General features: G+C 45.1%; 1 protein-coding gene across 1 annotated transcript in view; it reads right to left on the bottom strand.

The window, feature by feature from the left end:
* The window catches only part of ZBTB20 (zinc finger and BTB domain containing 20), an 811,826-nt gene that overhangs the window by 44,021 nt on the left and 745,458 nt on the right, over positions 1 to 22,347 (bottom strand). Inside the window, exons 9-11 of the mRNA XM_036243711.1 lie at positions 11,305 to 11,405; positions 3,365 to 3,528; positions 2,777 to 2,964 (exon numbers count right to left, since the gene is read on the bottom strand). Of these exons, the coding sequence (XP_036099604.1) occupies positions 2,777 to 2,964; positions 3,365 to 3,375 (199 nt within the window). The 5' untranslated portion in view covers positions 3,376 to 3,528; positions 11,305 to 11,405. The remainder of the gene's footprint in view (positions 1 to 2,776; positions 2,965 to 3,364; positions 3,529 to 11,304; positions 11,406 to 22,347) is intronic.

The raw sequence follows: 22,347 nt of genomic DNA, 5'->3' as shown, positions 1-22,347 counted from the left end.
GACTTCTCCCCTTCTCCCTACAACGTGGCCTGTGTCCTTCAGATGCAACCCTGCTGTGGCTTAGCCACCTGCACCAGTTCATACTCAGAGCCGACTTCCCTCCTGTGGGGAAGTTTATACGCCGTGTTTTATAACCCACTCACCAAAATGAGTAGTTGCACATTCTCAAGATGCCCATTTACAGCCTGGAATGCCATCTCTGGGCTTGGAACAGAGAGCCCAGGCTGCCCACAGCGAGAGCAAAGCCACAGACATCCCTCAGTATCTGAATGAGTTAATGACCAAGCAAGTCATTCATCCGTCTGTCCGTTTTCTCAGTGTTCTCATCTGTAAACTGGGAAGGATGACGACTGACAGGAGGTGGGAATTAAAGCACGACTAAGAATAGTTCTGTTAAACACATGACAAATAAACACATGCTGTACCACCGAGACGCTCGTGACAGCGGGAACACTGCCCGCCGGGGGCACTTCTGAAGTTAACGAGACGACAAGTCAAGGGCACTGTCTGTAAATGCCCCAAATCTGTTAGTTCTAAACAAGAACTGAATTATTTTACCTTCAAGAAATTAGGCTTTTAAATCAATCTGTGGTAAGAATGACAATGAAAGTTAAAAAGAAAGAAAGAAAGGAAAGAAAGAAAGAAAGAAAGAAAGAAAGAAAGAAAGAAAGAAAGAAAGAAAGAAAGAAGGAAAAAATTCTCTTGAATGCAAGAGGAGCCTCCACAAACTTTAACGGCTTAAACGAAACCCCTTTCCTATCTTCTCTGAAGCTATCTCCAAATGGCCAGATTTCTCTGACTCTCTCCTAAAAAGCAATTCTCTTCTAAGTGTAAGCTCAAATCAGGACAAACTACAGTTTGAATATATTTGGAGGAAAATATAATCAATCTAAACAACATGTTGGAGCAGAAAAGACTTTCACATCTTAATGGCAAAATCAAAATGACTTCTGAAACAGCTGGAGATTAGGTTTCTCCTCGGTGCTTGGACCCCCACTGACCGTCCTCCCGTGGCCGAGGAGCTGTATGGCAGCGCCACGTGTATATAGTTCCGTGTACATATTCCACGCGACACCGGGGCCGGTCAGAGGATGCTTACAGTAAAGTACAATAAATGAAGCCCAGTGCTTCCTCTACTCAGAAGAGCCCTTTGCTGCAACAGGGGACTTCTGGGCTCAGGCCACTCTATGTAGCCTTCCCCACACGGCACGGCAGAGCGCCAGGCGGGGCAGGTCTGCGCGGGAGCTCCAGGCCCATCTCCACAGGAACAGGCTACCTTCCTGGTAGGTAGGGACAGCGTGCACATGTCTGTGGGCACTCTGCCACGCTGTTTTCCAATTCTTCCTGTAATTACTATTCGGCTGGAGACTGCCAGGCAAGAGGGGCCAAGGATGCTCCTATTACAATGGCCCACAGAACACAGTCCCCGCTTCTGAGCCCCAGGTTTCTCGGGAGAAGTGGCGACTTTGTACAGGCCCCTCTGGCTGTGCAGATCTGATCTCCTTATTCTCGGTTCACGCTCTAGTGCAGCTGGAGTGGGGTCTCGGCCCACCATGGAGAGGACGGTCTTCCTGCACCCTGACCACCCCCTGGGTCTAGAGACCACCATGATGAAGCCAGGAGGGTGTGCAGTCTCCCAGACTCATGCACCTCACGCCCTCTTTGCAGTTTTACATTTGTTTTGTCAGAATAATAACACAGGGAAAGTTAGAATCTCATGTCCTAATTAGTAATTTTTGTATTCGTGGATAGAATACATAGAGTCTTTTTTTTTTTTTTTTTTAAACAAAACTTTCCTTGGGTCATTCTTAACAAGAATATGCCAGCTCTTTGCCTGACACCAGAGTCTCTTCGAGATGGGTTCAGAGTAGCTATTGGGTATCTCGGGACTAAAAGGGGTGTTCTTTCAGACTGGACCCCAATGTTTTCCACTTCCTTTCCTTCCTTAACATACGTATTTCTTTCTCTCGAGAGTATTGGGGTATGTTTCAGAACAAGAAAAAAAATCTCCTAAATGTGATTTATCAACTTTCTTAAAATAGAATTTAAAGAAGTGACTCCCAGATTAGTGAGAAGACAGCGAAAATAAACAGCAATGGGGTGATTTCAATAGCGACGATCTCATTAAGCTGCCCATTTCCAAATTTAGCCCATAGGCAGTTTTTTTAATTAAAAGATATTTTTAACCTGAGTTCTTATTGGCTACGTGATGTCTGGGTGGCTTCTGGGTCCTTGGAAGCCACTCTCTTTTCTTCTGTAAATTTATGCTATCCTTTAACCACTTCAAAATAAATTAAAAACTGCAAAGACAAATTCAGCCAAGCTACATGAGACTCCAACAACTAATGCAAAGCTGATCTGTGTTATGTAATTTCAAAATGGATGTTTCCTTGCGACTAACTGGTCTTTTGAGGCCCATATTTGGTTGCTCAATTAAATCATGGTGTAAGTGCCATTATTCTGATCACGGGGACAAAGGCAGCATCGGAAAGCAGCAACCTAGCGTCACAACTTCCATTTTTGAGTTCATGTTATAAAAGAGAATGTGGTTTTTGTGTAATTAATCAGCCTTTTGAGGCCGAAGGGCCGGTCACCTGGTTTTAACACTCCAGCTTTGAAAACAGAGATGTTGGCTGAATCAAAATGGTGGTGACAAGTTACTCTGGGCTACTTGAAGACCAAATGGAAACAGCTCGCTCGGGAAGCAAAAGCGCCAGAAGCCAGGGGAGGAGCACGCTCCGCGGCGAAGACACCATCACCTTGCTGGTGTACTCACAATCAGACGACCCGGGGTGAGCCTGAGAGTTCGTCAGTGAATGTGTTGAGTGGATGAGGGCTGGGTCTGGAGACAAAACAGCTTCAAAGTTCAGGCAGGGAAGGCCCGGCTTGGCGCTGGATCCACCGGGCTGAGTAATCTCATTCTCCTCAGATGCCTTCTGGTTTTCAGCTGTCTTGGGTTTCTTCCTGAAAATAAACAAAGGGCCCTTTGAAGGAACTGACTGCATATTTGGGAAAAGGCATTTTTAGAATCTGTTAAAGATAACTTGATTTTTTTTTTTCTGAGGGGGGATGGGAGGAAGTCCAGTATGTCCCTTGTTTTAAAACAAGCTGATTCTTGTTTTTTTTTTTCTTTCCCCCCTCCAGTAATGTCCTAACTGGGAACACATGAAAGCATATGGGCCAAGCAAACAGCACCACATTTGGACTCTGTTGGCTGCATAAAAAGACCCTGTCCCAGAACTTTAGACAGCTTGAGCTACGTATGGCTGACATTATCCAAGAAAGCATCCTCTCTCCCCCCAACCCCCCTCCCGCCCCATTAAGAGTTTTAACATGGTGTGGAAAAATACTAGTGGAGGTTTACCGTTCTAGCATTTGTCAGGAAGCTTAGAGACAGGACCCGTGGAGTAATGGGAGGAGCACTGGACTGGGAGTCAGGAGACTTGAGCTATGGTACTAGCTGTGCCTCTAACTTGCTGTGTGGCCTTGGGCACCTCACTTCACCTCTCTGGGCTTCAGTTTCCTCATCTGTAAAATAAAGGGCTTGGATTAGAAGGCCTTAAAGGTTCCTTCCAGCTTTAATTTCTGTTCATGGCACATTCAACTTTCTTGCAGTTTTATTAGATTTTATTTTAGATCAATACATTATTTCCAATCACAATCTAAATTTGTAGACTGTACAGATGAGAGGGGGTAGTGATGGAGGTTTTTGTTCAAGCAGCAAATGAAGAGTGAAAAGAATGGCTTAGATTCCAGTAGGTAGAGGGAAGATGTCCCATAGAGATCCTCTGTTCCAGACTCATTACTCATCCAAAGCTCCAGATTCTCTTTGTTTTTGATGTAGTGCATGCCTGTTTTTGTTTTTGTTTTAATGTTTAGAGAGAAGAGGAGAAGGAGGAGAGGGGAGGGAGGGAGGGAGGGAGGGAGAGAGAGAGAGAGAGAGAGAGAGAGATCAATTTGTTGTTCCACTTATTCATGCATTCATTGGTTGATTCTTACATGTGCCCTGACCAAAGATTGAACCCACAACCTTGGCGTACCGGGACAATGCTCTAACCAACTGAGCTACCTGGCCAGGGCTTCATGACTCTTGAGTATAGGAGTGTAATTGATTGTGATGTGATGAAGAGATGTGATGTGATGAAGAGATGGGTAAAGGGAATTATAAAGTAGTTACTGCTCATTGTTATTTGGGGTCAGGAATAGGAAGTGAAAGAGCTCAGCTATTGGTCAGGTCCGGTCCACATGTACCCGAGGCCTCAATCAAGTTGGAATATTAATCATACCCTGAGAATTATCCCTAATTTCCTTGGCTCTGTGCCCTTTTCTATCATTACATGCATGGTGACCAGAGAAAGTGCTTTATTTTATTTTTTGGTAGAAGATTATGTGTGATACAGACTTTGCTGTAAGTAGATTTGCTTCCCTATGTTCCTTGTTTCTATAAGCATGGCAATGGATTTGTTACTCAGAGTATTTTCTATTGGAATTTGTCGTGTGGGGTAGTTAAATCCGCCCTCACAGAACACGGTGTCAGGCTTAGCATGCCGTTTCTGGTTCGATCGGCTGTGAAATAAAATCTGCAGGGGGCAGAGATGGCACAGTAAAGAAGAGAACAGAGGGAAGGCTTTTAGACATTGTTCAGTATGGAGGAAGCCAATGTAAGAGAAGAAACAAATTGTAACGCTTTACCCACTGCTGGTTGAGTGGGTGACTGTGGAACTAACCCCCAAATTCTGAGTGTCTATATGGACCTCCAAAGACCTGGTGTCTGGTTTTCAGTTTAATGAGGTCCCCAAGATGAAATCTCCAATACCTAACTAACTCCTTTTTCTTCTTCCTACAAAAACCACCACCTCCTCTAAGGTCCTATTTCTATCGTCGTTGTCTGTCACCAGGTTGGAAACCTCAGGGTCACACATCTTCCTCTGCCTTAAAGTCAACTCATCCAGTGTGGACACGTGGGCTTCGTTTATCTTTTTGGCATCCATTTTTCCTTTCTATTTTCATGGCAAGCACCTGAACACTTCTTATCTGGACCGTTGCTTACTTTCTGGCTCTCCATCCTCCTCGACTCCCAGTCCCACTTCTTTGCCTTCACTAACCCTGAGCTGACCGCATCAGCCTGACCCTCAAGGTGAGTTCCACTCGGTTCGCGCTGAGCTCCCACGCCCTCCATGTTGGCCATACTGACCTCGCAAGTTCCTCGAATACTTCCAGAACAACCTGGAATCTTCACCCTTGCTCAAGTTATTTCCTTTGCTTTGAATGCCCTGTTCTCAGTTCTAACTGTTGAAATCCTATTTATCCTTTATTTTTATTAAATGTTGGCTTCATCTTATAACTGTCTCGATTTCTCTCCACCAGGTAGGAGTTCTCTCTCTCAAATTCCCCTCCCTCCCATCTGTCTCTGAAACCCCAAAACGCATTTTCCTTCTTTTATTTTACTCACTAAATTTTGTTTCACTGTTGATTATTGATGTGCTTATCCCTCCTGTAGGACACTAAACTCTGAGGGTGAGGAAATGTCCTCGTTACTTCTGAACTGCCTGTGTTCATGCACTTTCCCCTTCTTCCTTCCCTCCCTCCTCATTCGTTTATTCATGTACTCACTTTCCAAATACCTGTTATGTGACTCTGATGTCAGCATGGGTTAGGGAATACAACAAGCCTGCTCTCTGCCCTCCCAGTGTCTGCCATCTAGCGTATAAGCCAAATACCTTAGACATATCTCTCATTCAATATATGCTTGTTAACAGAATGAAATAATGCAGAAATTAATTTTGAGAATAGTCATAGTCTGAATCCCAGTTGAGTTTCTTACTCTTTATACAGCAGTGAAATCTACCTTGAGTGGCTGCTTTTACTGTGAATCCATGAAGGGCACTTGGTAAGCGGAGGGACATTGTGCCCACGGAATTGGGGCCGATCCTCACACTCCATGTAAATACAGGGACGAAACACTATTGACATCTATCACTTAACAGAAAAAAATCGTCATCTCTGCTGCTCCAATCAAGGCCTGGGCTGGCTTCAGATGTGTGGTTCAGGAAGTTAAGGAAGCCCTCTTTCAAGTAGGAGTGCGTGGCCAACGTTACTCTTTCAAGTTTACGAGTACGCAAGCTGTACTGCCCTTTATATCAATGCCCTTGCTTCCTTCCCTAGATTTGACCCTGCTTCCTCCTCGACACCTTGCACCACGCCCTCCTGCCTGTTATCTCGAGGCTCACCTTTGGGGAGCCGTCACAGCACAGAAGCATGGGAGCCGCCTCTAAAAACACAAAATACTATAAATGCACCTCTTAATGGGTTTATAACCCCACCTGCCTCATTCACTTTACTTGTCTTGATACCACTGGGCAGTTTTCCACCTGTACAGATAACAGAGAGCCACTTAGTGTCCTCAGAAGCAAGTCACTCCCATTTCACTTTCTCTAACAGTCCTTTAGGACCTCGTTTTCCAGAGTTGAGAAACACTGAGATATAGCTTCAGTCTATGTCTACAAATGCACAGGTGGGTTATTTTGACCCCATTTCTGCAGCTCATAGTTTATGAAGGAGAAAAGAACAAGTCCTATAGTAATTCACTGAAAATACCTGCTTTGGTTGTGTAGAAAGACTTACACAAACATGGCACATCTGAGGAGCAGTCTCTCTGCCTCTGCGGCTGTGCACTGCTCCCTGGAGCCTTTAGAGGGCAGCAGCACACCGGCTGACTCCAGGAGCCTTTCAGAGAGGCGACCTCCCCACCAGACCAGAGCCTTCCTCCTGGTCACCATGCCAAAGGTTGGTGTGCCAAGCTCTGGCCGCTCAGCCTCTTTCTTTCTTTTCAGTTCTCTCTTCTCTCTCTTTTCCATCTTCTCTCTCTCTCTCTCCACCCCCCCAACCCTCCTCTTTCCCTCAGTGTTAAAATTATACACTCTGATGAAGTCGCCCCTCAACCGGAAAATGAAAGCTCCAACGAAAAAGTTAGACAGGCCAACAACAACAAAGAAAGGAACTGGGAGAAAGGGGAAAGGGGGCTGGTGAGGGGGAAGGATTTAAGAACAAGAAAAGGGCAGATGTTTCGTAAATATATGCAAAGCAAAACTGGGTGTACCCTGAACACTTGCACTGAGAAACAGACCAATCATTGTGCACTTCCTCCCGCCACCCTGGTGGGAGCTCTGCATTCAAAATAAAGTGTGGCCACGGGCACCTGCCTTTCAACGGTTGGTTCTGACATTCTGACCGAGTATCTCCCCACTGTCCGAAGAGAACAAAAACATTTTCGTCTCCCCGCTGCAAACATTTCTGTTATGAGAAAAAGACTGCTTCAAGAACTGGGAAGGCGTTTTAAGGTGACTGGCAGCTGGGTTAGCCAGCAGGACCTTCTGGTTTTTAACTCTCATTGTGCTGGCCCTGGCAACAAGTTCTGGGCTGAAACCTAGCAGTAAGAACGGCTGTGGATGATGTTGGCTCTTTCCTTACTAGACCATATTGTATGTGGAAAAAAATATGCATTAAAACATATTGATGAGACGTAGGTATCACGCATGTGAAATGCATGGAAATTAACCAGATCGGTGGCATTTGATGCATATATTTCGCACTTCTTTGCACATATTGCACACATACAGTGATGGCAATGCTTTCCGCAACATATGGAAAATAAATATTTTATCTGTGTGAGCTCTTATCAGTCTCCAGGGTCTGTTGAGAGAAGAGTGCTCTCTTCTAGCTCTCTCCCAGTGTTCTCTCTCCGCTGGGCTCCCACCCGCTCCTGCACATTAGCATGCCTTCCACTTACCAGCCTGGTTGGCTGCGAAAGAATTACTGAGAACCTCCTTTTTATTAATAATTGCTCAGTCATTAGATCACGATAATTTAGACCAATGATGCTCTCCCCCGATCTTTTTGGACTAGAAAGCATTTCCCTACTGTCTTTCCCAACAGTGCATTGAGAAAGGCTTAGTAGGGTGTTTGGGGATGGGGCAAAGGACAGGTGGTAACAAACCACCCCAATGAGGATTGGTGACAGAACTGAGTTCCACCATCTAGTAGCTGTGTGCTCCAGACAGATCACCCTGCTTCTCTGGGCCTCAGTTTCCTCATCTGTGAAGTAGAGATAGTAATACCGACCTTCTAGGGCTGTTGGGAGAATTAAATGAGATCATTCATGTCCAGTGATTGTCACAGTTCTGGCACATGGTCAGTGCCCAATGATGGTGGCTCTCTTCACAGAGAGTGCCACCTCTGGGGCTTTTGTCACATCAGCTAGAACAGGGCACTTCCTCAATTTCAGCAATCCTTTTTGAATATCTAGATTTGGGCAGAGGCAAATGGACTGTGATTGTAGCAAAGGTGGAAAGGACAAGTGATCTGTTCTTGAGCACTTTGACCTTCCTGTATCCCCCTCCTGACACCTTCTTTCTGTTCACAACTGTCACTGCTGACACCGAGGGTCAAATGAGCTGCACTTGGCCTACAGAAGCCCATGAAACCTAAGCACTATGGTCTAGTCAGTAAAACCAACCTCCGGCACCCTCTCTTATCACGTGTTCTTACCATTTATTCTTTCACTACTTGGTCTAATGTTCTTAGATCAATTTAAGATGTTTTCATGATTAAAACATTTTATTCTCTCCATTTTTTTTTTTTTTTAACCTTCTTGGCAAGGATGATTTACAGTGTTTTTCAGTGTATATCTCTCCCACTGTATCAATCAGGATCCTGGCAAGAAAACAGATGGCACACTCAAAGGTTTTAACTGGAGAGAGTTTAATGAAAAGGACTGTGTACTGAGGTACAGATGAGGTTAAGGGATGGCGGAGCCTCAAGGACTAGCCACGGAGGAAAGCTGCTAAACCGAAGGAGCGAGGGAAGGCGTGGTGCCTGAACTGGAGTGGGGAAGGGGGCTGGCGTGTAAATGCTGTGACCTCGGTCTCCTCCCACTCTCACACCTCTTGCTGATGTCTCCTGGAGGCCAAAGTCAAAGGGAAGCCAGAGGAGAAGACCGCTGGGCAAGGGAGTCCAGAGAGGTCGGCCACCTGGGCCACACATCAGGGCGCGGAAGGGTTCTGGGGTTGTGTGTGTGTCTGTTGGGGGTAGTGGGAGACTAATAGGCATGTCTATTCTTTCCCTCTCCATTCCTTTACCCTTTTCCTCTCAATTTTACTTTCTGGAGGGAAATACACAGTAAAATCAAATGAAATCAGTTCTCTTTCAGCATCCACCTACCTATTTTGTCTATTTTCCATTCACAGGAGAAGAAAACTGAATGTAAGCTCCATGACAACAGGTGTTTTTGTTTGTTTGCTGCCATAACTCTGGTGCCTAGAAGAGTGCCAGGCACAGTGAATGTCCAAGAAATTTTAGTTGCTGGTGTAAATACACTGACCTCTGCTGTGCCAGACACGACATATGCATTCTCTGTTAATTTTCACAACAGTCCAGGTAAGCAGGCAGGGCCACTGAGCATGGCTGTCCAGGTGGTGTGATAGGGGGCAGATTTTAAATCTAACAATTGCCCCCATCCTACCAACCCCTAAGCCTTGAGAACAGGCCCAGGAAGGGACCAAGTTCTATAATTAGTCGACATTTTTGTACTTTAATCACCTTACTGCTTTTTGCGCCTAGCAAGCCTCTTTAAGTTTTATTGTTATTTTTCCTTCATGTATGAGGAGCTGAGTTTCTGAAAAGCAGAGGTGGCAAGGATTAGACCCGCTCTGTCCACTCTCCAGGACCTGTGCCACGTGCACGCAGGCACTGGCTTTCTGCTCAGGTGACACACTGCCAGTGGCAGAAAAAACACTCACTGGCGGGCTGCCCGGTGATTTCCAGGAGACCCCAGGTCCTGGTTTCTGGGTCAGGATCTGGGCTCTGCAGCACGGGGAGGTGGGTGTGGCAAAGCCTCTTTCTTCTCCTGAAGGATACAGGAACTTTGAAAACTGGCTGCATCCCAGGACACCTGTGCTACCGGCACCAGCAGTTACTCTGGGATGAAGAAAACTCAGAAAACCACCCAGATGTGGGAATTCTAAGGCCCACGTCGCACCTGAACTTCAGGATGAATGGAGGTGTCCACACAAGTAAGTTCCTTGCCTAGGTATGGAATGGATAAACTCCATGTTTGATCTCATGTCATGTCCTTGGTCCCCAGTCACTTGGAGCCACTGGTGCTGCAGGGCACTCTGGTGGCCCCCATCTCCACTGGGGCAGGTGGGCCTGCCTCTCCCCTGAACATCCGCTGCCATCAGTTACAGCTCAGGGGACTTAAAGCATTCAGGGTAAGAAGCAACACAAAAGAAAACAAAACAAAAACCCTGGCTTTATCCCTCTGGGCTTGATTTTCATCAGAATAGCTAAAGACATAAAAAATATAAATGTGAAAATCCTACCTGAGACCTAAGAGGGGTGGTAGCCTCCCAGGTTTAGCGTTTTCCAGTAAAAGAGATGTCTGGAAAAGACTACCCCATTACCTGCCTCATACCACATAAGAGAACTTGTGAATACAATGACTTTTTGTTTTAAAATGTGCAATTAAGCTATTTTGCATGCATTGCTTCTAAATAATTTAAATTCTTGGCTTTTCTAGTTAAAAAAACACAAAACAACCCATATATTCGTCTGTTACTTTTAGCAACGATTAATGAATATCCGGTATCAGTCTTTCGCCAGTGTCTTCCTAGAGGCATCCCATCTCCTGCTCCATCTTAGTTCTAGACCTCGCCTCGCAAGGGCTGTGCTTCTGCATAAACGTGTTATGGAGGGAACTAAACCCAGTGCACAGAGCTATGCATTCAGAGGGCAGAGCTGAGCTGGATACAATGGCGGAGGGATGTGGCTGAAGGCGCCCAGAGCTCCACGGGCGGGCCTTGGTTCCCTAGGGTAGCAAGGAGGCTATGGCACAGGCACACAGACACAGAGCAGACAGCAAGAACAAACAGGTGAGGGAAATAGGCTCCCAGATTTGACCAGGGTGGCATGAAATGACAAGCTCTAGTGAGACTCAACAGAGTGGCACAGTGGGGTGATGAGAGGTGAACAAGCTGGGCAGGAGCCGCCACTGCTTCCGGGAGAGGCGCAGATGAGCGAGCAGAACAGCATCAGCCTGGAGGGGACCGGGTGACGGGCCCTGGGCGTGCCCTGCAGGCTGGAGCTGAGAAGCGCAGCGGCACCCAGGACTGACTTTGATTACCTCGCTGCATCCAACAGATGAAGCCATCTAAAATTTCATCTGCTTTTACAATTGTGTATGTGTTGTTTTTTAAAATTAAACACAGTGAACTAGGAGGCCTTTTACTGGAGGCATGATGTACTCACAGTAGTTTCCAAATAAATGGTGTCACTCTTCAGGTAAATCACTCCAAGGCTTGGGCCTAGTGCAGATGTTCATTGGGGCAGGGGACAGAGAGCGGCTGCATCTAGATCAAACGAGAAACAAACAAAAACCAGGCTGTTAAATGAATAGTGATGGTAACCATCCGTTTTGATGGACACAGAACAGGGGGGCTGGGTTGAGAGGCTGGTTGTGCACCAGGGGACCACAGGTCAGGGAAGGAGACTGGAGAGGATGTCCTCCAGCTCCATTTTCAGTGTGTCTACCCGACGGCCTGCGTGGTTCAGCAGTATCAACAGCACCTGTCAGTGCAGCTGGAATTGATTCTGTGGTTCTGAGGGGAAGCTGAGGTGCAGGGCAAAGGGTGGGGGGAGGGCAGTGTCCATCACTTTTGCCACAGCTGAGTCTTCTCCCAGTGTTTTTGATTCTACTACAGTCTCTCCTTCTTTAGTGCTCAGCTCTTACCTATTTCAAGACACCCACTGACCTGGCCACGTTTCTAAGCTCTTTCCTTCTCTCTACCCTGCACTACAAGCGCCCCCTTTCCTGCACATCCTCTAACCTGTGGATTCAGCTTAGGGGCTACAGAATTGACTACCATCTGTCTCAGAGCCTCACACTCAGAGGCCTTTGCCCAGGCCTTGCATCTTTGGCCACACTGGGTTCCTGAAACTCTCCTCCCTTCTTATCGGGACCCTGCATTATTCTGACTTTCCTCCTGCCTTCAGTTTTCTCTTCTGCCTCCCCCCAGCTGATCTTCTTTCTCTTGTTCCTAAATTTAGATATACTTCAAGATTCTCTCCTCAGGCTTTGCCTACACCCGCCCTCCATGACCTCAACCATCACTTCTTCAAAGAGGACACCCACATTGCTATCTTTAGTGTTTGCTTGTCTACAGGGCTCCAGACCAGCATCTAAATAGGGGCTGGTAATTGGCTCATTCATTCATTCATTCATTCATTCATTCATTCAGTGTTTGTATAGGCACCTGGAAAAGGTCAATACTCCATCAAACACTGCACAGGCATTTCAAATTCATAAAGTTTTAAACAGAATTACTGCCTTTCCCTCAAAATATGTTCCTTCTCCAGCCTTCTCATTTCCTGCCATTGGTCCATCTTCATCCAGTTACTTGGGCTTACCACTGAGGAGTCATCTTCAACGCCTCCTTTCCTTTCGCTTCCCAAATCTAAGCAGCTGCCAAGTTCTGTGTTTTTTATTAGGCTGTGCTTCGTGCATCAATACTTGCTTTCTACCTCAATACAAATTTATCCTTTTACCACCTGCTACCAGGACTTCTGTGAGAGCCTCCTAACCGCCTTCACTTCCTCTAGATTCTCTTTACCACCATCCCATCCTTCATAATCAGTACTACATTCGTTTTTCTAACGTACCATTGTGAACACATCACTTCTTGGCTGTTTTGCTTACTCCTCAGTTTGGCATTCAAGGCCCCTGTATTACAGCCCCGATCTAATTTCCTACTCTCATCGTTACAGTCCATTCTGCACCGCTGCGAAGTCCCACCCTTCCCCAATGTCTACATATAGCTTCTTTAAGGGCCATCCAAATGCCACCTCCTTGACAAAGCCTCTCCCAAAGGAAGGTGCCCTTCTTGAACCCTGAAGCACTTCTGCACTAAGCGCTTTGCACATTCTGTGGCCTTTGATAACTACGTGTCCAGTTTACCTTCCCCCTTGAAGCACCTTGAAGGCAGAGGAGCTTTTACTTTGTGTGCCCCGTAGTGTGCATGCCTTGCACACAGGTTTGCGCTCAGCTGATGTCCTTTGAACCACATTTAAAAGGAAAAAAAGATTCTTGCTTAGAGTGAATGGAAACTGAGACTGAACTCGAAAGACCTTAAAGCTCATCTATGCCAACCTCGTTTTTCAGTTGAGGAGATTAAGGGCACTGACTTGCTCAACACCTCCTCCTTGTTATCAGTGAGTAATGCTAATTGATACAAAAGGTCACAAATCTCTAACTATCTCTCAGAGCCTGCTCAGCACCAATTGGCCCAGCAGACCGTCAGCACTGACCACACGAGGGGGAGGGAGGGGTTGGGAATACATAGTCTGCAAGGATATACTAGGTTCCAAAAAATAGATACTATTGTTTCACTTATTCACTTCAATAAACCAAACAAATCAATATTGTTTTATAGTTAAATAATATTTTAAAAATGAGGTGGATTTAAAGAACAAGGAAGCAAACCATTCTACCATCACCAGCAGAAACAATTATGACAACACTGCAAATACCACTGGGGTGATCAACTCAGGGTGAAAACCAGAATGGAGGCATTTCTCATGCTCTGCAGAAGCGGGGGTTTCAGAAGTTCTGGGTGAGAACACGCTGCAGTCATCCTGCGGTTACACTCTTGACCTTATGTGGACACCGGCTACTGGCAGTTTTGCTACGATGGCCACATCAACACTTCTTTTCAACCTAGCTCTGCCCAGTATTTATCAGTTTACATTTTTACTTATTTCTCTCCCATCAGGTAACTAGTTTACTTGTAAGAAATGCACAGATGACTGCTCCCATGTCTACTTTCCTTCCTTGTTCTCCTCTTGTGCTGGAAGAAACATTAATTGTTGAATCTCGTCTCTATCCTCAAATAGAATGATTTTCTCTCACCAAAAGATGAGAAGCTGAACCAAACATGCCGTGGGATCACAGTGTTTACCTAGGTTAGGAAAACAGACTTTTCCAGAAGATCTCAGCAGTGTTTACTTGGACACAAAAACTCAGCCTTTAAATCTTAGCTGACAGTCCTCGAGACTTCCTCTGACTTCAGGTGAGCACTCGACTCATAATTACTCAGGATAAACTTGGTGCTGTTATTAATCACACTGTTTTCAGCCAATACGGGGGAGCGACGCTTTGCATTGAAATGTCCATTAACTCTCAACAACCCAGTAGCCACATAAACAGTAAATGGGGCTCGAGAGCTCTTCATAGCTCTGACTCAACCATCAGATGGCTGGACAGGTTCTCAACACTCACCAAACAGAGCTGCCTTGTCTTTTCTCACCCCAGCAACTACATTACAATGATAAAGGAAATCACTGATCGATATGTCTGCTACATCACAGTGAAAAATTGCCTGGAAGCATACAAATCCATTGTGTAATTACATAAGTGTGCATTTTAAATATGCCTAGCGTTTGATTTAAATTGTGCATTTTATAATTGAATGGATACATGAGCTCCCGGTCCTCTAATCTAACCCCTTTCTTAGTCCCACACCCTGCAGTCTGATTTCCTTTCATTTTCTGACAGCTGTCACCTGAGCCTTCTTCCTTCCCCTCTGGCCTCAGCACACACCTGAGGGTCTGTTAATCAGAATACCACGTGGTGTGTCATGTTTTATTGCTTAAAGGGTGGTTCTCCTCCAAAAAAAAAAAAAAAAAGATGCAGTGAAAATGACTTCATGAAGTTTCACATTTATTCTTTTTGTCATGATGTCCATAACCAATGATGTCAGTTCTTAAGTCAAAAGAGAATTTTGAGAGGCTGCTGGGGCCATGCATTCTTCCCAGAATGGGGAAATACAGCCGTCTCCCCGCCTCTTACATCATCACCGTAAGAAGGAGTCTGCTCTTGGAACCCAGCTGCAGGTTCTTGCTGGTGTCAGAGGCAGAAGACGGGGGGTCATTCCCACCCCAGCCTGCTTGTTGCTGTCGTCTCTGCAGCTCTGCCTCGGAAGCCCTTGGCCAGCAGAGCTGTTATGTAACTGCCACACATCACTGTAAGGGACTTCCTGCAAGGTCTTATTTCAGGGTGGCCCTTCCCGTTCTTTAGGAACCACACCAGGTCCTTCTAAAATGACAGATGGGGCCTTCATGACTAGATAACAGTAACAATTAATAGCAGCCATTTATTTGACCTCTAAATTTTGTCAGGGGCTGCATCATGCGCTTTCAAATGTAAAGACATTCTAAATGTAACCCTCACAGCAATGCCTTTCTGCAGGTGTTACCATACCCATTCTTCAGATGAAGAAAAGTGAGGCTCACAGGGCTCAAGCAACCTCTCCAAGATTAGAAAGGCGTGCCTAGCAGGGGCAGAGTTCGAAGCCAGATCTCTCTAACTCTAAATCTGTCCTTCTTTTTCACTGTACGGCAGCAGCTCCAACATGGCACGGACTCGCTTCTCATTCCCACTGTGATGTCAGCACAAGAAACACGCTTATGCTATTTCTGTGATGGTTCAGAGCCACTGGAAGAGCCGAGAACAGACCTCAGGTGAAGGAACTCTTTCAGAAACTCTCGGGCAGTGTAGATTCTTCCCAGCCCCTTCTTATCAGGAGATGAGAACAGTCTTCTCATCTACCCTACAGGTGCCTCTCAAACTCGACTGGCCTGGGATGGAGTCTGACTGCTGCCCTCGCGAGCTGCCACACTCTCTTCCGACACGCTCCCACTGAGGGCTGTGTTTGAGGGAGCAGGTCGCGCTGAATAACCTGGCCAACAGCTCGCAAGGCTCTGCTGGCTGGATTCTGGGCCAGTGTGTCAGGTCATCAGGCATTAGACAGAATTCAAGGAGTTTCCGGCAAAGAGCACATTATGGAAAAAAAAAAGATCATTTCTAGGTCCCCAAGGCCTTTTCTCCCCCCACTGGAAATTAAAATAATAATGTCTCTAACATGTAAAGTTCCTATTTTTTACATTATTGTTATTTTTAACAATAATTATCTGGTAATAATTCAAATAACACCTTTCCTCTGAGAAATTCAATGAGCTTTACTAAACTTAATTGTCTAACAGCAATTCCCAGGTGTAGATAAAGCTGTCTCAAAGATCACAGTAAATTTAAAATTGTTCCACTTCCCTCCTCTCCTTGTCCCAAATGTTGTGATGAATTAGTGGTGAGGGGTGACGAATTGGCAAAGACCCAGTAAGTAGCTCATCATTTAAGGCCCAGGGAATTTCATGAAGCAAGGGTAAGTCCAAGAAGTAATCAGCAGAGAAGTGGGGTGGGGGGACAGAACGTTGGTAAGAGAAACAAGGAAGGAGAGACTTGAAAGGAGCAGGAGTATAGAAAAGAAAGTAAAGTTATAGAACTAATTGCATGACCTTGGATAAGTCATTTCATGTCTAGGCAGCCAGCTTTTCCACGTGTAAGAAAAGGAGGTGGATTTTATAATTTTTTTTTTTTTTTTTTTTTTTTGGTACATGCCCCTAGCGGGAACCGAACCCGGGACTCTCTGGTCCGCAGGCCAATGCTCCAACTGCTAAGCCAAACCGGCCAGGGCTTAGGATTCTGAAGGTCCCTTAAAACTCTAAGTCCCCTGAGTAGAAAGATGTGGGAATTAAGTAGCTCATCAATCTGTTAAACCATTAAACCTGTTAAAGAAATCTATTTGACTTTAACTTCTTAACTAATTACCTAAAACAAATTCCCAAGTCTCCATCACGAATCCCACCTCTCTGGAAACTGGTGAGAAAACCATTTAATGACTAAGGCACCACAGGCATTCTGGCCAGACAAACTAACCTGGAGCTTTCCGATGCTGTAATAAATGTTTTACTTTAATTAACCACTAGTTAATACCCATGTCCAGAAGAAATACCTCTGATGGCTTGAAGACTCCTGGGACGGCCCTGCCAATAGAAGGTCCCACTGTTTGTCACATTAAATCTATGTTAATTTTCTCCATAGAGACCTCTTGATCCCTCTTTGACAATTCACAATCCCTCTTAATAAGACGCGCACATCCCAGGAGCCTTAGCACTGCCAGGTACAGTTGATTCTTTTTAAAATAAGAAAATAAGAGCTCTTTGGGGTCAGGTAAGCTATATACATGTATCTCAGTACACACACACACACACACACATTCATATGATGATGATTTCTGGTTTCAATCAATATCTGATGATGGAGCACTTTCTCTAAACCATGAGCCTGGAATCTTCCTGACCAGGAAAGCCTGTCACAGGTTCTGGTTACAAGGTCACTGCAAACTCTGCGATGAGGATTCCAACATGAGTATGATTTATGGTGCAGCATGTTAGTGGTGTTAATCAGAGGTACATACACCTTGCCCCTTACACTGAGTATGTTTTCTGGACTAATTATTGTAGTTTGTGCCTAAATGGAAAAACAGGTACCAAGAAACATTGAAATGGTATTATACCAGAGAACACACCATCACCTCTCCAGAGTGAATATCATTTCCCTTTTCCTACTTCAGCACACAAATCTGACTGTCATTAACTAAATGCTACTGTGTTGCAGGTCTTGTGCTGGGCACTTTTCATATATAGTTTAACTTTATTTCTTATCACCCTTTGAAGGTGGGAATTATATTCTAATTTTATAGATGAGGAAACTGATGCTTAGGAAAGGTTATTACTTGCCATAGATCATGAAGCCAGAGGGTAGCAAAGCAGGGTTCAAAAGCCAGGTTTTATTCATAATACTCTACATCTAGCCTGTGATCTAAACCACTGACCTGCCTTTGTCTACTCCTCTTCCTTTGAGGTCCGCAACACAGGCTCACACTGGATTCTCCATCATGGTCCTCTAATGCCTGCTTGAACCTATATTTATCCTCCTCCAAAACCTTCCTTCTCAACTTTGATCAATACTTCAATCCAAAAACATACTTCCATTTTTTCTCAACAGACCTTTATCAGGTATATCTTAGCCCTCATTTTCATTTCAATTTACTCTTTCAAGACCTCAAGTGTTTCAACCCCAGCTTGAGAACTCCCCGTCCTTAATGCTTACGGTTCCATCTGGGTCCTTAATGCTTCCGGTTCCACCTGGGCCCCTGGTGGCTTCACTGGATGTCTTTTCCCGTCTGACTTTACCCCTTAACCAACCATTTTAACACTGTTTTCAATCACCCTCCAGGTTTCCTTGTTCCCTGACTGTCTATATATGTGACCTCTTCTTATGTTCTTCATCCATGAATCTATATCAAAACTTACCATCCTCGCCCTGGCCGGTTGGGCTCAGCGGTTAGAGCGTCGGCCTGTGGTCTGGAGAGACTCGGGTTCAGTTCCCACTAAGGGCACGTACCTCGGCTGCAGTTTGTCCCCGGCCCTGGTTAGGTCATGTGGGTGGCAGCCACTCGATGTGTCCCTTTAATGTCGATGTTTCTTTCTCTCTCTCTCCCTCCCACTCTATCTGAACAAAATATCAAAAAATGTCCTCGGGTGAGGGTAAAAAAAACTTACCATCCTCTCCCACTTAGAACAAAACCGTGCACCCGCATGCCATCTGAACTCTCATTCCTGCTTCGTGTTGTCTCTAAGTCCAAACATATACTAGTTTGTTGTTAGTACGTCCTACTTCACTAAGTTCCATTCTCTCTTTTCAGTTGATGACCTTCCCTCTACACATTGACCACCCAGTGTGTAAACTCATTGGCCCTCATCTCCTTCTCCAATATCTCTGAATTTTAATCATTTTGTTTCCTCATGACATATCTCTACCTCTTTCCAAATTCTCTTCCTGTCTTGGAGGTTATCCTCTCTACTTCTAATCTTTATCCTTCCCTTTGGTTCCGTCAGTGATATCTTCTCTATAGTTGATGACATGTCCATTCATAATAATGTGAGATTAATCATCACAATATAGTGTTTGGGCCTGCCTTCAACTCCTGCCCTTCTAAATCTGTCCAGGTTGTACATCTCAAAGTCAGTTTTATTTATTTATTTTTATTCCTCACCTGAGGATATTTTTCTACTTATTATGAGATAGAGTAGGAGGGAGGGAGAGAGAGACAGAGAGAAACATTGACATGATAGAACCACATCGACTGGTTGCCTCCTGCATGACCCGACCAGGGCCCAGGAGATGAACGCAAACAAGGTATGTGCCCTTGACCGGAATCAAACCCGCGACTCATTGGTCCGTGGGCCAATGCTCTAACCACTGAGCTAAATTGGCCAGAGCTCAAAGTCAGTTTATACAACACTAAAACTTCAAGATGCATCTCAAAACAAGTTTCTTGGTCAAAAAAATATAGGAAACACTGCATACTATATGTCCCTTGGCAAACTCATAATGCATATAAAAATATTAAAGGTCCAAACCCAGCACTGTCCAACTTAGGATTATAGATCTCCCCCCTCGACCCCCACCCTTTTTAATGAAACACTTGTTAACTTTAGACTATACTCAGAGAAAAGATGCTTTAATGGATTTCCCCTGGTTCCAAACTCTTTTGCCTAGGTATGTAAGTTCACTGAGTCTATGTCCAATACATCCCTCGGACTTCCTTTCCGTATCTCTGGGTCCCTGAACATACCATTTTGACTGTTTGGAATGTCTTGATCATCTTTTTCTCATCTAGGACTTTCCCCTCCTTCAAGGCCCATATTAAATTGTGTATTCCTTGTGAAACTTTTTTCTTGTGAAAATTGCTTCAGTCCATACAGACTTCTGCCACTCATTTAGCACTTAGATAAATGACTACAGTTTAATGCCTGTTTCCTGCATCACTGGTGTGACTGTGAAGTCTCCAGGGCATGGAACTTGTTGTATAAAGTACAGAAACTCTAGCGCCTGGCATAGCCCTTGTGCATAGTGTTGGCTATAACCATGTGAATGATGGCCATAGGCAGTGATGGGTGACATCGGGATCATTGCATTCTGTAGCTATTGGGACAGTTTAGCACGCTGCAGGCCCAGGTGGAATGTACCACCACCTTGTTGGGAAGAAGCCCCACGGTCATCACTTCTGCAAATGATGACATGCATGCTCTGGAGAGAGGACGGCTAGATCCAGAAGAGCAAAGGCAGTCTGTTCTTGGTAAAAATAGGAATTGGCATTAGTTGACACCAAATGGGAAGAAGTATAAAACAATGGAGGAACACTGAAGGACTCATGAAAGGAACCCCTGGAATAAATGACTCTCTCACGGTAAGATTACCATGCAGGATCACTGAGTCACGGGAACCCGAGGAAAAAGAGAAGGCTGTTCTCTTACACGGGGTAGGGGCAGTCTCGTGCGAGAACTCAGAGCCTATCCCTGTGCCTGGTATACAGACGGTACGGCAACAAGGTGCACAGTGTGCTTGGCTGTCCAGTCATATCCCACCCTCTGTCTCTGGGCTGGCAGCCTGGCACCAACGGTAAGCCCACACCATGTGTTTCCATCTTTCCCGCCAAGCATTTCACTGCCACGTCACATGAGCACAGAGTAGGTGTATGTCTCAGGCAAGTGCGCAATATGCAGATATCAAGTGGCTTTGAGTTTATCAGATGAGATGTTATCTGAAGATGGGACTTGATGGGTTTCCTAAAAGTAAATTTGTAGTGAGGGTAGAAATTTGGTCTCTTAATGCCTCGTCATGGAGTTTTATTACATGAGAGAACAGAGTAGAGCTTTCTTCCTTAAAACGACAACAAGTGGTTTTCATGTGTTAGAAGAGAGCATGCATTTTATTCAAGCACAGTCTGTAAAGTATTTTGCTACCTTCCTGGACACAAAGTGGTACCCAAACAAAAGACTTATTAAAAATTAGTTATGAATGAGAATGTTTGTTTATCTTTAAAATAGGTATAGATTATATTGTGTAATGTGTAAAAATAGTAGGTATGGTGCAAATTCTAGAATAGGAATTTTAACTAAGAACCAACACGGAATTTTCAAACAACATATTAGAGTGTTTATTAGTAGTGGTAACCAATAAATAAGTATTTTTAAAACTGAAATTTTATTGTGGGGGATTATTGGGTGGGTAAACTAAAAGGCTTAGCTATTTTTCTGTCATGCCCCTGTTTAGTTGCCTTTCTGGACAATTTACATATTTAGGCAGGGAAGTGAGGGGTGGTATAACTTTTGGACGTGTTATGGGCCACTGGGTCAAGGCCGAGAGCCATGGGCAGTTTCTGCAGTAAAGCAGCTAGGTTTCTTCATTTTGTAGTTAAAAATAGATAGTTTGCTTTTATGTTCTGGGTGAAGTCTGAGATCTCTCCATCTCCCTCCTGCAGGTGACCCACGGTGGAGATAGGAGGTACTATTGGTAATGCCTTATGCTGATTTAGACACATTAAAGGTTGTGTGATACTTTTTCACAAACACTCTCTAAACATGAGTTCTCTCCTTCACGAGTTACACAGATGAGAAGATGGGGGGGGGGGGGGTTCAGCTGCCCAGCTAATGAGCAGAGGAGCTTAATCTAAAACCAAAGTTTTCAGTAGAAAATCCTGTTATCTCCCTCCCCCAATGCCATGGTTGCCAACAACCTTTGTAGCAAATCTGAGAAACAGAACACTAGATGGAGAATCACAAGATCTGCCTAGTCTCCCTGGATCTGATAAGAACTAGCTGTGTGGCGTTGTCAAGTCACTAACTTCTCCGAACCCTATGAAATCATGTGTAAGGAGTCCATGAATGACATGATTACCTTGGCACTGTGTAACCGCTCACCTGTAAAGTGCTATTGGCTAATGATGTTAGCATAAAGTTGTGAGGCTAACTCAACTGCTGCACGGGAAAGTGCTCTGCATTCTGAGAAGTTCTGAATCGACGCAGTCTCGGGAGTGGCTCCTGGAAGGATGAGGTGAGTTCCCTGCCTGTGGGTGCTGACAGCCAGACCACTTCCACCCAGGTTTTGGGAGAAGCTGTAATCATGCACCGGCCCTGATCAAATCCCACTCCGCCCTCTCCTCTCCCAGCAATCCAACAGAGCATCGCTTGAGCAGAGTTAGTTGAGTGGCTGAGTCAAACACTCAAGTTCCAGCCTTTCTGAGTAGAAGCTACAGAGAATTCTGAGCCCAGTGCAGGTGACCAATACTGTTCTTCCAGGTGTGTCTGAAACACTGGGGAAACTCGGGTGGTGGTGGTGGGGCAGGTCAGACATCACTGCGCCTAGAGCCCGGTTTCCTCGTGTACACAGCTTCAGCGCACATGATTTCACCTGGCAGCCCCAGGAGACAGAAAAGGCCCAGAATGAGCAGAAGCCTCCTCTCCTGATCCCTAAGTGCTCTGATTGAAAGGCAGAGGGTATCAGCAGAATGGCTGTACCGAGTCGGCATTGATTTCTCCAGCCTTTGTCTGCGT

The sequence above is a fragment of the Molossus molossus genome, unplaced genomic scaffold, assembly GCF_014108415.1.
Source record: "Molossus molossus isolate mMolMol1 unplaced genomic scaffold, mMolMol1.p scaffold_m16_p_5, whole genome shotgun sequence".
NCBI classification, from domain to species: Eukaryota; Metazoa; Chordata; class Mammalia; order Chiroptera; family Molossidae; genus Molossus; species Molossus molossus.
This window is presented reverse-complemented; position numbering and strand designations above follow the sequence as displayed.